This window comes from Zerene cesonia, unplaced genomic scaffold (assembly GCF_012273895.1).
Source record: "Zerene cesonia ecotype Mississippi unplaced genomic scaffold, Zerene_cesonia_1.1 Zces_u003, whole genome shotgun sequence".
Lineage (NCBI taxonomy): Eukaryota > Metazoa > Arthropoda > Insecta > Lepidoptera > Pieridae > Zerene > Zerene cesonia.
The window spans coordinates 100923-113998 of NW_024045133.1; the positions used below are offsets into that span (position 1 = coordinate 100923).

The 13076-nt window shown below is 36.7% G+C and overlaps 3 protein-coding genes across 3 annotated transcripts in view; 1 reads left to right on the forward strand and 2 right to left on the reverse strand.

The window, feature by feature from the left end:
• Positions 1-3532, reverse strand: part of LOC119838431 (U1 small nuclear ribonucleoprotein 70 kDa-like) — an 11995-nt gene extending 8463 nt beyond the window's left edge. The window contains exons 1-4 of the mRNA XM_038364378.1: positions 3165-3532; positions 1119-1301; positions 821-883; positions 209-358 (exon numbers count right to left, since the gene is read on the reverse strand). Coding sequence (XP_038220306.1) covers positions 209-358; positions 821-883; positions 1119-1301; positions 3165-3308 — 540 coding nt within the window. The 5' untranslated portion in view covers positions 3309-3532. The remainder of the gene's footprint in view (positions 1-208; positions 359-820; positions 884-1118; positions 1302-3164) is intronic.
• Positions 3533-4037: 505 nt separating this feature from the next.
• Positions 4038-8969, reverse strand: LOC119838555 (dentin sialophosphoprotein). The gene is made up of 5 exons (XM_038364538.1): positions 8613-8969; positions 8140-8310; positions 7413-7566; positions 6418-6549; positions 4038-5833 (listed from the first exon to the last, which is right to left on the reverse strand). Exons 1-5 carry the CDS (start codon positions 8826-8828, stop codon positions 4083-4085), a joined length of 2424 nt encoding a protein of 807 aa, XP_038220466.1. The 5' UTR covers positions 8829-8969; the 3' UTR covers positions 4038-4082.
• Positions 8970-9579: 610 nt separating this feature from the next.
• LOC119838532 (RNA pseudouridylate synthase domain-containing protein 1-like) lies at positions 9580-12892 on the forward strand. The gene is made up of 5 exons (XM_038364506.1): positions 9580-9707; positions 10152-10389; positions 11029-11190; positions 12029-12146; positions 12673-12892. Exons 1-5 carry the CDS (start codon positions 9615-9617, stop codon positions 12872-12874), a joined length of 813 nt encoding a protein of 270 aa, XP_038220434.1. The 5' UTR covers positions 9580-9614; the 3' UTR covers positions 12875-12892.
• Positions 12893-13076: the final 184 nt, after the last annotated feature.

Consider the following 13076-nt stretch of genomic DNA (forward strand, 5'->3'; position numbering starts at 1 on the left):
TGTCGCGCAATGCGAGCCTCGGGCTTTCCCCTATCCGCAACCTGGGGACGCGCTACGTAGCAGTACACCTCTGCCCGTGTGTGCGTGTGTGTGTGTTAGTTCGTCTGTTTGCGTGTGTGTACGTGTCTGTATGTATGTGTGTGTGTACGTGTCTGTATGTGTGTGTGTGTTAGTGCGTCTGTATGCGCGTGTGTGTGTGTGTGTGTGTAGGTGTATGTATGTATGTATGTGTGTGTGTGTGTGCGTGTCTGTATGCGTGTGCGCGCGCGTACTCACAGTGCATGTCCCTCTCGTGCTCGTACTCGATGAAGGCGTAGCCGCGCGGCTTGCCGTTCTCCTTGTTATACACTAGGTATATCTGTGTGTGCACGTAACGTTACTTATTAATTATATATCCGTTCTGCCTTAGCGGACCCTATGTCTCAGCGGCCAACTGAGCTGGCGGTTCGCCTGATGGTAAGCATTTAATGTGGGTGTCGAGCACTCGCACATTAAAACGATGATGCGATAGATTTAATGATAAATCCAATAATAATTTTACGGACTCAAATATATAGTTATATTAAAAAAAAAAGCCAATGGGCAACCATGATCCTAACGAATATTATAAATGCCAAAATATGTCTGTCCCTCCACACCTAGACCACCAAACCGACTTGGATGTAATTTGGTACAAAGATAGTTTAAGATCTAAAAGAACAGAGGGAATGGACATAGCCTAGGTTTTATGCATGTTATACTTTGTATAGGGCGGGCGAAGCCGCGGGCGCAAAGCGGTACGGGCACAAATGAACAACCAATTAGAATAAAATACACTCACCTTTTTAATTGGTCCATATCCTTCAAACTCTCTCCTGAGCTTCGACTCAGATGTGTCATAGTTCTGAAAGCAAACATAGATATTTAATTAACCAGTAAATCTAATATTTTTGTATGTTTGTAACAATTTCACACAAAAACACTGGACTGCTTATGAACATTATTACGTGCTGTATGAACTCTAGCCACAAAGAGCATTTTGAAGGGATCCCTCCTGGCCCTTGGCTCCATACTGCAATCCCACAACACCATCCCTCGCTCTACCACTACCAGATCGCACCACAACCGTCGCCACTCACCACTCTAGCCACGAAGAGCGTTTTGAAGGGATCCCCCGTGGCCCTCGGGTTGATGCTGGGGTCCCACAGCGCGATCTCCTGCTCCAGCTTGTAGGCGGTCTGCTCGGCGCGCTCGCGCCGCCGCCGCTCGAGCCGCTCCTCGCGCGTCTCCACCCGCGTGGGCGGCGGCGTCTCCGACGGGTGCTGGAGTGTGTTACATAGTGTACTTTAATAAATGAGTATTTATTTATGTATGCTTTAATAGACGCTCGCCCCGGCTCCGTGCGGACATCAAGATTCCTGTTTTATCCCAAGGAAGCATTTAATCGGGATAATAAGTATCACCCAAATCAGCTTATACCCCATCTGTATACCAAATATTTCAGAATCCGTACAGGTTTTTGAGCAAACCATAAGTTTCAGTGTGATTGATGGACAAACATTAAAACAATCAAACTTTCACTTTAGTGTGATAAGTGTAATTAGTGTAATAGTGTGAAGTGTGATTGCCCTGGATGAGATTTAACCTAGCTTAGATTATCTTAAAATATATATATACTAGCAAACCCGGTGAACTCCGTTTCGCCACCAGATGGCTTAGTTTTTCCCACTTTCCTGATGAAATTTTTTCTGAATTATCTTTGCAATAAACCTCACGGAGCCCGAGACTGTTCCAACGAATGCAAAACCGTGGAAATTGGTTAATGCGTTTCAGAGTTATAGCGCCAGGAAGGCAAACCTGACTTATTTTTATATAGTAGAATACATATCTGTATATCTTATTAACATACACTTATATTATAAAGAGGAAACTTTTGTTTTATTGTATGTCTGTAACACAATAATAATATTGGACAAACAAATACTTATAAGTCTATTGTTTAAAGTGTTAGTTTCATGATAAAGGTAAATAGTATAACAGAAATTGGAAATCTACTATCTTACTTCCTACTATCCTACTAATATTATAAATGTAAAAGTTTGTAAGGATGTGTGTGTGTTTGTTGCTCTTTCACGCAAAAACTACTGAACCAATTGCAACGAAATTTGGTACATAGATAGCTGGAAAACTGTAATAACATATAGGAAACTACTCATCTCAATATTCCTATGGGATACGGACTTACGCGGTTGAAACCATGGGGTGCAGATAATCTATAATATTTGTAAGTTGTCTCTTTCTATAACATTGTTATTTTCTATTAGCTTTGTTAATTAGGAAAAACAACAATTAAATATCTATTTCCGATGCCAAATAAACACATTCGATATGTAAATGTTTGTTGTGATAATGTTATAAATTACAACAAATATGCTGATGTATAAAAAGTTGACAGTAAGCTAAGGTTACATCAATTGCTGTTCGAACATTATGATGTGTTTGTTACGGCCTTTAATAAATCATACTTGGGTAAATATATAAAACTTATTCAAATATCTATACTAAAAAATGTAAGTCTAATATGATAGCATATCCTACTAATATTATAAATGCGAAATTTGTGAGGATGGATGTATGTGTACGTGTTTGTTACTCTTTTGAGCAAAAACTGCTAAAGCAATTGCAATAGAGTTGGGTACCTAGATTGCTGGACAACTGGAATAACACATAGTCAACTTTTTATCCCGATATTCCTACGGGGTACAGACTTACGCGGGTGTAACCGCGGAGCGCAGCTAGTATAGATATTAAGAATACATAATATAGATTTTCTTATGTGTATGTTTGTAACGTTATCACACATAAACAACCTGACTGATTTCAAAAATTCTTTCACCATTCCAAAACTATACCATCACTCATTCATTTAGGCTATGTATGTACCACATAAGAAGCAGGGGCGAACAACTAATTATACATTAATGGCGTAGAATAACAGAGACGTGTTATTTACGTGTGATCTATTAGGTGCCATTACTGTAGTGTTATAGTTATTAGTTCTCGGTAATCACCGCAAAAATCGATCTAAAATATCCTACGCTGCGCGTATGCTTTACCAACTTTTAAATGCTAATTTGCATATTAGAGAAAATGGAATATCAATAATGCAAGATGTAATAGCTAACCTCAAATACACTGAGAAAAGCGCCGACTCCATCGTAGCCTTTTTGTTTCTTCTCATGTGGTAACTTGGCTGCAGGCGGTAGATAAGGGATCTGGTCCCTTGCCGCGAATAATGCGAGCAAGTTTGGTGGTAAAAACTGCGTCATTTTGGTATCCCCATGCGATCGTCTACTATTTAGTCCCTATACAGTAAAATACTCCCCCAATCACTTCAATAAATTTCACAATTCGTCATTCAGTCACTTGCTATATCACAGTACTTGGTAATTATTGTATTTCGCTGTTAGAAATTAAAAACAACTGTTCAAAATACTGCAACCTGTATCTAATGGGTATATAGAATGGTGGCCATTTTGAAAACGTTTCGACTTCTAATTTGGCTTCGCTATGCGATGTTGCTAGTCTTAAAAATTAAATAAAAAATAACGGAGAATAAAAAAATACACAATTCGTAAAACTAAGGGTTAGCCTTTCAAGGTTCTTTTTTTCGTAATATTTAATGACTTGGTTTCTTACAATCTGAAGACTTGTTTGTAGGTACTATACCACAGACTAGCATTTCGCCCCGGCTTCGCCCGTGGTACATATAAAGCCTTTGTCACTCAGCGTTGCAGCTTACTAAGGGTAAAGGTTTTTTAAAATCGATCTAACAGTTTTTGAGTTTATCTATTACAAACAAACAAACAAAATTACAAATTCTTACTCTTTGCAATGTTAGTTTAGATTACACAATACTGTACTAGTATTTAGTTTTTTATTTGTTAGAAATTCCAGATGGTCCACTTATGGAGGAAGGCTAATAAAAATGGCGGGGTACTGTCATCATCATTCATACATCTAAAATGTCAATCATTTTAAAATAAAACAATGAAAAGGTCCTTTTTAAGCATAATATATTGCGTTATACATATGTCATTAAATTAATTACTATTTTTATCCTTATCTTTGTTCTTCTTCTGTTTTTTCTTTTTCTTTTTGTTCGGATCTTTCTTTTTATTCATATCATTATACTTTAGCAGTTTTTTATACATTTTCAACAATTGTTTCGCATCTTTTTCCATTTCCTTCGAAACTTTTCTTTCTTCCACATCTTTAATTGGATCTACAAATTTCGTGGATCCTTCTAACGTGTTATAATGATCTATAGATCCTTCAACAACACCAGAAGCAGTCGCTACTTCTTGCGGAACTTCTGCCTCTTTGGTTTCTACGTTTTCTTTTTTAGCTTGTTCCATTTTATGTTTTAATTCTTTATTTTTCTTTCTCATAGCGTTCAAAATATTTGCAGTATTGAGTACATTTTTAACTTTCTTACTTTCCAAATATCTATCTTTCCACGATATATTTTCTACTTGTTCTGAATCTTTATCTTTATTAGCTTCCAATTGTTCATATTCTCTAATCTCTTCCTCCGTGATCACTTCTTCTCTCTCTATTTCGTCGATTTTTGCTGAGAGTGCGGCAATTTCTTGTGCGGTCGGTTCTTTTGATAATACAGATACGCCTTCAACTTCGCAACAAGAGGAATCGTCAGATAGCTCTAAATACTCGAATACATCATCTGTGCAATTGGTGTCTGTAACTTTTTCTTTATCTGCTATTAGTATAATATCTGCTTTTGTATCTGTTACATCCGTGTCTATAATTCTAGCATCTGTATTTACAGAATCCGTTGTATCTGGTTTTTTATAGAAATTCTGATCAGCGCTCTCCCGAAAATCCGACTTCTTAGATTTCTTTTTTTTCTCCTTCTTCTTCTTTTTGCTTTTCTTCTCATCGTCAGAAATGCATACGACCTCTTGCGTGTTTGATACTGATTGTTTTACATCTACACTCTCCTGTGATATTTCACCGTCGGATAAATTTCGGCTTTGTTCGGTTATTTCGCCTTCTTCTACATCTTTAGGAGTTTCTTTTGATTGTGAGTTTTCTGTTATATCTTCGGTTGTAGCATCTACGTCCATTTTTTCATTTCTTTCCGTTTTTTGGACATCATCATTTGTTCCATCGTTGACGATTTTTTTAAGAGAGTCATCTGCGTCTTTAGTTACTGACACATCCTGAGTTTCACTTTGTTCAACTACCATCTCATCATTTTTGTTGGATTCATTCAATACCATATCTTCAACCATCGTAACGCCTTTATCAAGTTTGATATCAGCCTCCATGGAATTAGGGTTGACGTGACCTTCTTCTTTCTTATTTAAAGGTTTTGTAACTTTAACATCTTTCGCATTATTGTTGCTAGATTTTTGACCATCATCTGAACTATCTGAACTAACATCATCAGAGCTCGAGCTACTTTCAGAATCTTCGCTTGTCGCACTTTTTCTATCTAAATCCTCTAATAGATCCATTTTTTCCGTGTCTGACAGTTGCAAAGTAATCTCATCTTGATCACTTCCGTCTTTGTTTTTCGATTTATCTTTTTTCCTTTGCTTTTTCTTTGTTTTCTTTTCTTTTTGCTGTTCTTTGCTCTCAGTGGGAACTGCAGCAATTTCTACTGCGCTTGTTTTAGAGACTTCGTCGCCTTTTTTAACGGATTTGGTTCTGTTTAATTTAATTTTTCTCGTTGGTTTCGACTGAGGTACTGTAATGATCAAATCATTGATTTTCTTAGTGACTGTTTTTGCATTTTCACTTGATTTCTCTCCATTACTTTTTAAATTTTCTAAAAAGAAAATAAATTCATTTAAGACATTTCGATATGAAATATTCTGAAGAGGTATTTAATTAATTCCAATTGCAAATAAGGAAAACAAATTATCTTATTAAAGCTTAATTTATATTATTGACTAGCGGTCCGCTCCGGCTTCGCCCGTGGTATATATATAGCCGTTTACATAGAATTTTTCAAATCAGACCATTTGTTCCTAAGATTAATGCGTTCAAACAAACACTCTTAAGCTTTATAAAATTAGTATAGATTTATTGAGCAAACTTCTAGTAAGTACTTTTAAGTTTTTATAGAGTGCTTTTACATATAGACTACTGGCTTACTGCTTACTAGCTTTTGCCCGCGGCTTCATACGCGTTTGCAAATTTGCAAATTCTCTATATATTAATGACTAGGAATAACGGGATAAAAAGTTGCCTATATGTAATTCTACTTGTCCAGCTGTCTACATATAAAATTTCATTGCAATCGGTTCTGTAGTTTTTGCGTGAACGAGCAACAAACACACACACATCCTCACAAACTTTTGCATTTATAATATCAGTAGGATAGTAGGATTCTACAACAGCCATACTCACTGTCCAGTTCCTGTACACTGGGTTTCTCATCCTCGCTGCTGATCTCGACAACCTCAGGTGCTTCCTCCTTGATCACCACTTCATCATCATCATCTGACGTTTGTACATTGGTGGTTTCTGCTTCTGTTGGCACTGCGCAAACATGTACAAACACATATAATAAGTGAATTAAGTGTACAAAGTTGGAATTTCTGTCTGTTTAAAGTGAAGTTGGTCAACATTCAGTCTTAAGAAGTTGTTTACATATAAACATACAAATATAGAGGTGAAGCATATAAAAGCATGTTAATAAGTCTTCTACATATAGTATCTAGTATACTAGATTCCTAGTAATAGCCTGCGCCGCGCGGCTTTACGGATGGGCAAAAGCAAGTATTTATATAGCTTTTCTTTTTTTTTTTATGTTACAGTCGGCAATGGAGCTGGTGGGACGCCTGATGGTAAGCGCTACCACCGCCCATGAACATTTGGAGAGGCATAAGGTCCATTGCAGACCTTACGCCTCTACAAATGATTGCCGACTTTTTGGGGAGGGATTAAGAAAGGATTGGCGATAGGAATAAAGGAAAGGACTGGGAAGGGTAAGGAAAAGGATATGGGCCTCCGGCTCCCCCACTCACCGAACGAAACACAGCAGAATGCTATTTCACGTCGTTCTTCTGTGGGGGTGTGGTACTTACCCGGTGCGAGCGGGCCCAATTCGTGCCGAAGCATGCTCGACTACCACATACAGATATGCCTTATTTTGATGGATAAGCTATATTATAGTACAGTTTCAGTAAGATGCATTCAGTATTTTTTGCTCGCCATTTGAAGCCTAACACATAAAAACACATAAGAGACATATTTTACAAATCTTATGGCACTAGCTGTGTAACAACATACATTTAATTGAATGGTATAAAACTAAAGTCGAAACACACATTTAGAAAAAATTTATATAAATGACCCAAACATGACGTGTTAGTTTAAGACTCTCCCCCCCCCCCACTCACCAGCAGCCCTCTGCAGTTGCGCGCGTATCGCCCGCGCCCTCGCCTGCAGCTCGAGCAGCTCGAGCACGGTGAGGCCGGCCCGCGACGCCCGTGGGTCTTCGCCCTCGCGCGTCGGGCTCCGCTTGTGCTTCGTCTTGTGGTGCTTGTGTTTGTGCTGATCATGACACAAATAGTAATTTATAGTTCACAAATTTGGGGGACATTTAGAAACTACGCCACACGAATTTTAAATTATTTCGACTCCTTCCACGTCCTGTAACAGGTCACGATCCCTCTCCCACATTATGTGACATAACAATTATTCAAATTTTATACATGGAACGATAGAAAAAAAGCTGTTGTGTTGTCAAAATACATATGGAAATTATTTCAATCAAGAAGCAGTTGTTACAAACAGAAGCAACCAAGAAATTTCTGCAGCTTCTCTTTTAACATTATATAAGAACATTTTTCATTTGGGGAGGTTCATAGAACACGTTCTTGATTTTTGTGACGAAATATTTCTAGTGGGGTTGCAGAAAGTGCAACACAGTGTGATAATAGGGAAAGAGAGGGTTGGTAAAAGCTGATATTTGTGTCAAATTCTATGAATGGCCGCGTAAAAATAATAATAGCACCAGAATGTTATGTACATTCAAATTAAATTTATTTGCAAGAATGTAGTTACAAATTATAAATCTTAATACAATATTCTGCAGCTAATACATTCATAAATGAATCAACATACCTTTTTACTTTTCTTCTGGCTTGTCTCACTTAGTATCTCCTCGTCAGAGGATATGCTGTCCAGTGATATTGTCTCCATCCGTTCTGGAGATGAGCTAGATGACTCTGTGTTGGATGGTGGCTCTGCACCATCCAGTATTGCACAGAGACGCTTGGAACTTATCCCCAGCAGCTATACATATTTGTTATACAATATTAGTTGCCATATAAGATTTCATATGAAAGTGCTATGAGATTGATTACATGCAGAACCTAAAGTTTTACGTAGAAATAACTATAAGCTATTAAATACTGTAACATGAAACTATTTATCTTAAAGATTTAATGCCTCACCAGACATATATAAAGAAATTTAAAGCTACTAAGCTAGCTCACTTATTAAATTGATGAGAAACAATTAATATGCCATTAGTATCTCAAGAATGTCACAGTAATGGGCTTAGTGCTATATTTCAAAACTAAAATCTAACCAACCTCTTCAGTGCATAATTCCTGCAGATCGTCAATGGATATATGTCGCACGCACTCCGGAGCCATAGCTCGTAGCTCCTTATGCTTCAAGACAGAAAATACTTGATGCATCAGTTCAACTCGATCATGAATATAGTAAGCTAAATCGTGTTCTTCATTTCGAGCCTGCGACGTTTCGGGCTCCTCCCGCTTTATTTTATGCCGTTTGAATCGTTTCATGGCTCTCTTACTATGATTCAAACTTAGTGTTTCAAAGATTTGTGTTACTTTTATCAGATAAGTGTTTAGATATTTGCAAATAGGTACCCATTTGCAAAAATAAACAATACGTAAGGAAAATTTCGATTGACGTTGACAGTTAATGTCAAATGCTCAAGTATAACCATATATAGTACAAAAAATATGTATGGCAATGTCTTTCTTACATTCGTTCAGGAATTATGAAAACAAATCATTTACATAATAATTATTTCTATACATTTACTTTAATATACATATCTTTATCTTTTAGGAACCCATTTATAAGAAATAGTAATTGTACATTCTATTCAAATAATTATTCAATATATATTTTTAAAAGCAAATATATTATTTGCTTTTAATTTAGTACATATATTTTAATTTATCACATATATTTTCTTTGGTTTTCATTTCGTTTGTGTTTTGTCCAAAAAAAATTGAGTGCATCGTCAAATCATAATTGAGCATCAATCAAATCATCATTTAAAAAATACGTAAATTTCAAGATGTAAATTTTTCATTTCAGCACAACATGCCCTTTGAAGAAATATTTGATTGTTGTTTCGATCGAGCAATACAGGTAGCATTTACAAAATTTCTTCTGAATTTATGTCCAAGGATATCCAAAGTCGTGCCGGCATTTCATTTAGGAAAAGGAATTTTCAAGAAAACACCAATTTTTGTAAGAATATCGTTCAGTTCTACAATGTACTAATTTTTGAACGATTTTCAAATTTTCGCGCGGTCACAACGTCTGTAAACAAAATGGCTGTCGAAAAATTATTTGAAAGTGATGATTTTCTTGTAGTTAACAAACCATACGATATGTATATTAACTCTGACGATGCCAATGAAAAGGTATGTATATATAAAAAGTTATATAATTTCAAAGATACGATAAGAAAATGCTCGCAATATATTAAATATTGAGGTTATGTTATTGTTTTTTTTATAGCATCTGTTAGTGATGCGCTATTAGTATCGATTATTATTATGAGATAAAAGTATAGTAAGGTATTTTAAAATATATAAATTACATGTTACTTTATATGTCCGCGATGGACCTCTACTACCACTCAGCCGATTTTAATCAAATTTACATACCTTATGCAGTTTGATCCAACTTAAAGATAGGATTTTTATATTATTCCAATTACGATAAATGACTCGGGCAAAGCCAGAACGCGCAGCAAGTATTATATAAGTACATTTATACAAATAGTATATTTATTTATTTACACATATTAGAATTATTTATGCTTATAAAGGTGTAAGATGTAGTAAAGATTATTTTTAACACAGAATACAGTGACATGTCACATTGCATCGCACGATTCCCACCTGTCCACATCATCGAATCCACTATATTTCGTGCAGCGGCTCGATTACTCCACCAGCGGCGTATTGTGTATAGCGAAAAACAAAACAACCGCAGCAAACGCGGGGAAATTATTCGAGAAGAGACTTACAAAAAAGTATTACATGGCTGTTGTCAGAGGACACCCTGAGTTTCAATTGGCTGAAATACGCTATGCAGTGGGTGTGTATAATTCATTAGACTTTAAATTAAAATATAAACGAGTTCGTTTTGAAGGTGTTTTTTAGTCAACAAGCTAAAGCTATGAAATATTCAAGTCGCATAAAAAATAAGAAAAAGAAAAGATAATGTAATATTTCAATTAAAAAATTTTGTTTTAAGCCCATAAGGCTACTAAATATTTGAACATTTCAAAAGTATAGTGTATACCCGCATCATTAGTAATGATGTAATGATTCATTACATCAAGTTCCGTCTCATCGATTTATTTTTATTGTTTGAAATATTTCAATACTCAACTACAATTCACCTATACATTGTAGTAGTTCAATATTTATTTTATTTACATTTAAAAATCTTTTTGCACAGACCAATCAATCCAAACCTAGCTACCATATATGATTAGTGATTTTTATGTCATCATCGGCAATGGAGCTGGTGGGTCGCCTGATAGTAAGTGCTACCACCGCCCTTGAACATTTGGAGAGACGTAAGGTCGATTACAGATCTTAAGCATCTACAAATGGATTGCCGACTTTCAAGAAAGGGATTGAGAAAGAATTGACGAGAGGAATAAAGAAAAGGACTGGAAAAGGAAGAATATGGACCTTTAATATAATTGTCCTGTATTCGAATCGTCAGGTACAGACCAGTCGCCGCACAACGGGCACCGTATGTCCGTCGTGACGAGCGCCGCCAGCGCTTGCGGCGGCTCGCGGCCGGCGCACACGCGGCTGCTCGTCTTGGAGACCGGGTATTATGGCGGCGATCCCGTTGCCGTCGTCTTGTTGAAGCCTATAACTGGTGTGTTGTTTGAGAAATTTCGAAAGAATAGAAAAAAAAAATTATCACGAGGCGGGATTCGAACTCGCGTCTTTTTTTACGTCATAGTCGACAATGGAGCTGGTGGGTCGGCTGATGCTAAGCGCTGCCACCGCCCATAAACATTTGGAGAGGAGTAAGGTCAATTGCAGACCTTACGCCTCTACAAATGGATTGCCGACTTTAAATTGGAAAGGGATTAAGAAAGGATAGACGTAGGGAACGAAGGAAAAGACTGGAACGGGTAAGGAAAAGGATATAGGCCTCTGGCTCCCCCACTTACCGTACGAAACACAACAGTAAGCAATTATTTCACGCCGGTTTTCGGTGAGGGTGTGGTACTTCCCCGGTGTGATCTGGACCAATTCGTGCCCAAGTGTGCTCGACTCCCACAAAAAAAATATGCATTACAAATATCTTTTTGCTGAAACTGAATTCTGTACTTACACAGAAATAAATATAGAAGGCTATATATGGTAACAAAAATCTAAAATTTACCCATACAAGATACTTACTCTATACCAGTCACTCTGCGTGTAGGGTTATTTGAAAAGAACCGAATGAAAATGTGGAATTTAAACAGATTTGCATATAGTATTTTCTTGTGTTTGATTTTACGCGACTATTATACATTTAGAAATTAAAAACTTTTTAACGGATTTTAAGTTTTCAGTCCACCTTGACCACGCTCGCTGTAAAGTGTTCGAAACGTCGGGATAATAATAATATAATGAATAAATCTCTTTTAAAATCCATTAAAAAGTTTTTCATTTCTAGATTTGCATATGTTAAATAATAATTTAACACACGCATATACCAGGTCGTCGTCATCAACTCCGCGTGCACTGTCACGCGATAGGTCACACGATACTCGGCGACTACACGTACAGCGATCGAGGCGATATAGCCCCTCACAGGATGTTCCTGCATGCTACTAGGTGAGCTTTCATTACATAATCTTTTTTACGTCACAGCGGGCAACTGAGCTGGTGATTCCCCTGATGGTAAGCGATCACCGCCCATGAACAGAGCAGAGGTAAATGTGCGCAAATGTGCTGCCCGTTTTAAGGGTAAGGGGTTAAAAAAGGATTGGCGATTGGGAAGTAGGAATGGACTGGGAAAGGTACTCTTAGAGGACTCGTAAACGGAGTTTTACACATCACCCGCCTTAATAAATTGCCAATATTGAAATTTGGTCGCTTTTACTGAACTGTACAAGTTGATATCCTATTTCACTACTATGTATAGATTTAGACCCAGGAAGGACAAACGATAGATTTTTGTCCGAAATCCTACGGAAACGGATACTATACATAGAGGGGGAAGAAAGCTAGTATTGCATAATATTATGCCTAAGGGCCCTCTTTATAACATTTCTCATTTATACAGCATTTCAATGCTATAAAACAAAATCAATATTTCATATATTACAATAGCATATAAATTGATTAATCTTATTTTCAGATTGGTCTTACCTCTACAACAAAAACCATTAGACATACAGACTTCCGAACCTTTCTTCAATGATCCAGAGTTTACTGCCAAATGGAAGTCTCTACGCGTTTTCTACAAATACAGAAATAAAGAGGAATTGGTCGCCGCTTGCGATGATATTGATAGACAATATATCATTGGCGTAAAATATAAAGATTTCAGCATTCAATAAATTATGTGGTCATTTTAATATGTTTTGTTATTCACAAGCGTCCGAGTATATTTATGAAACATCCCTAGATGCCCTAATAATATTATAATTAATACGAGAGTAAAACTTTTAAGAAAGAAGGCAGGAGCAAAGTCTAAATTAAAGTTGTCAAATTCTGACAGTAACCGGGAAAAATTTAATATAATTCGAAATCGCTGCAATA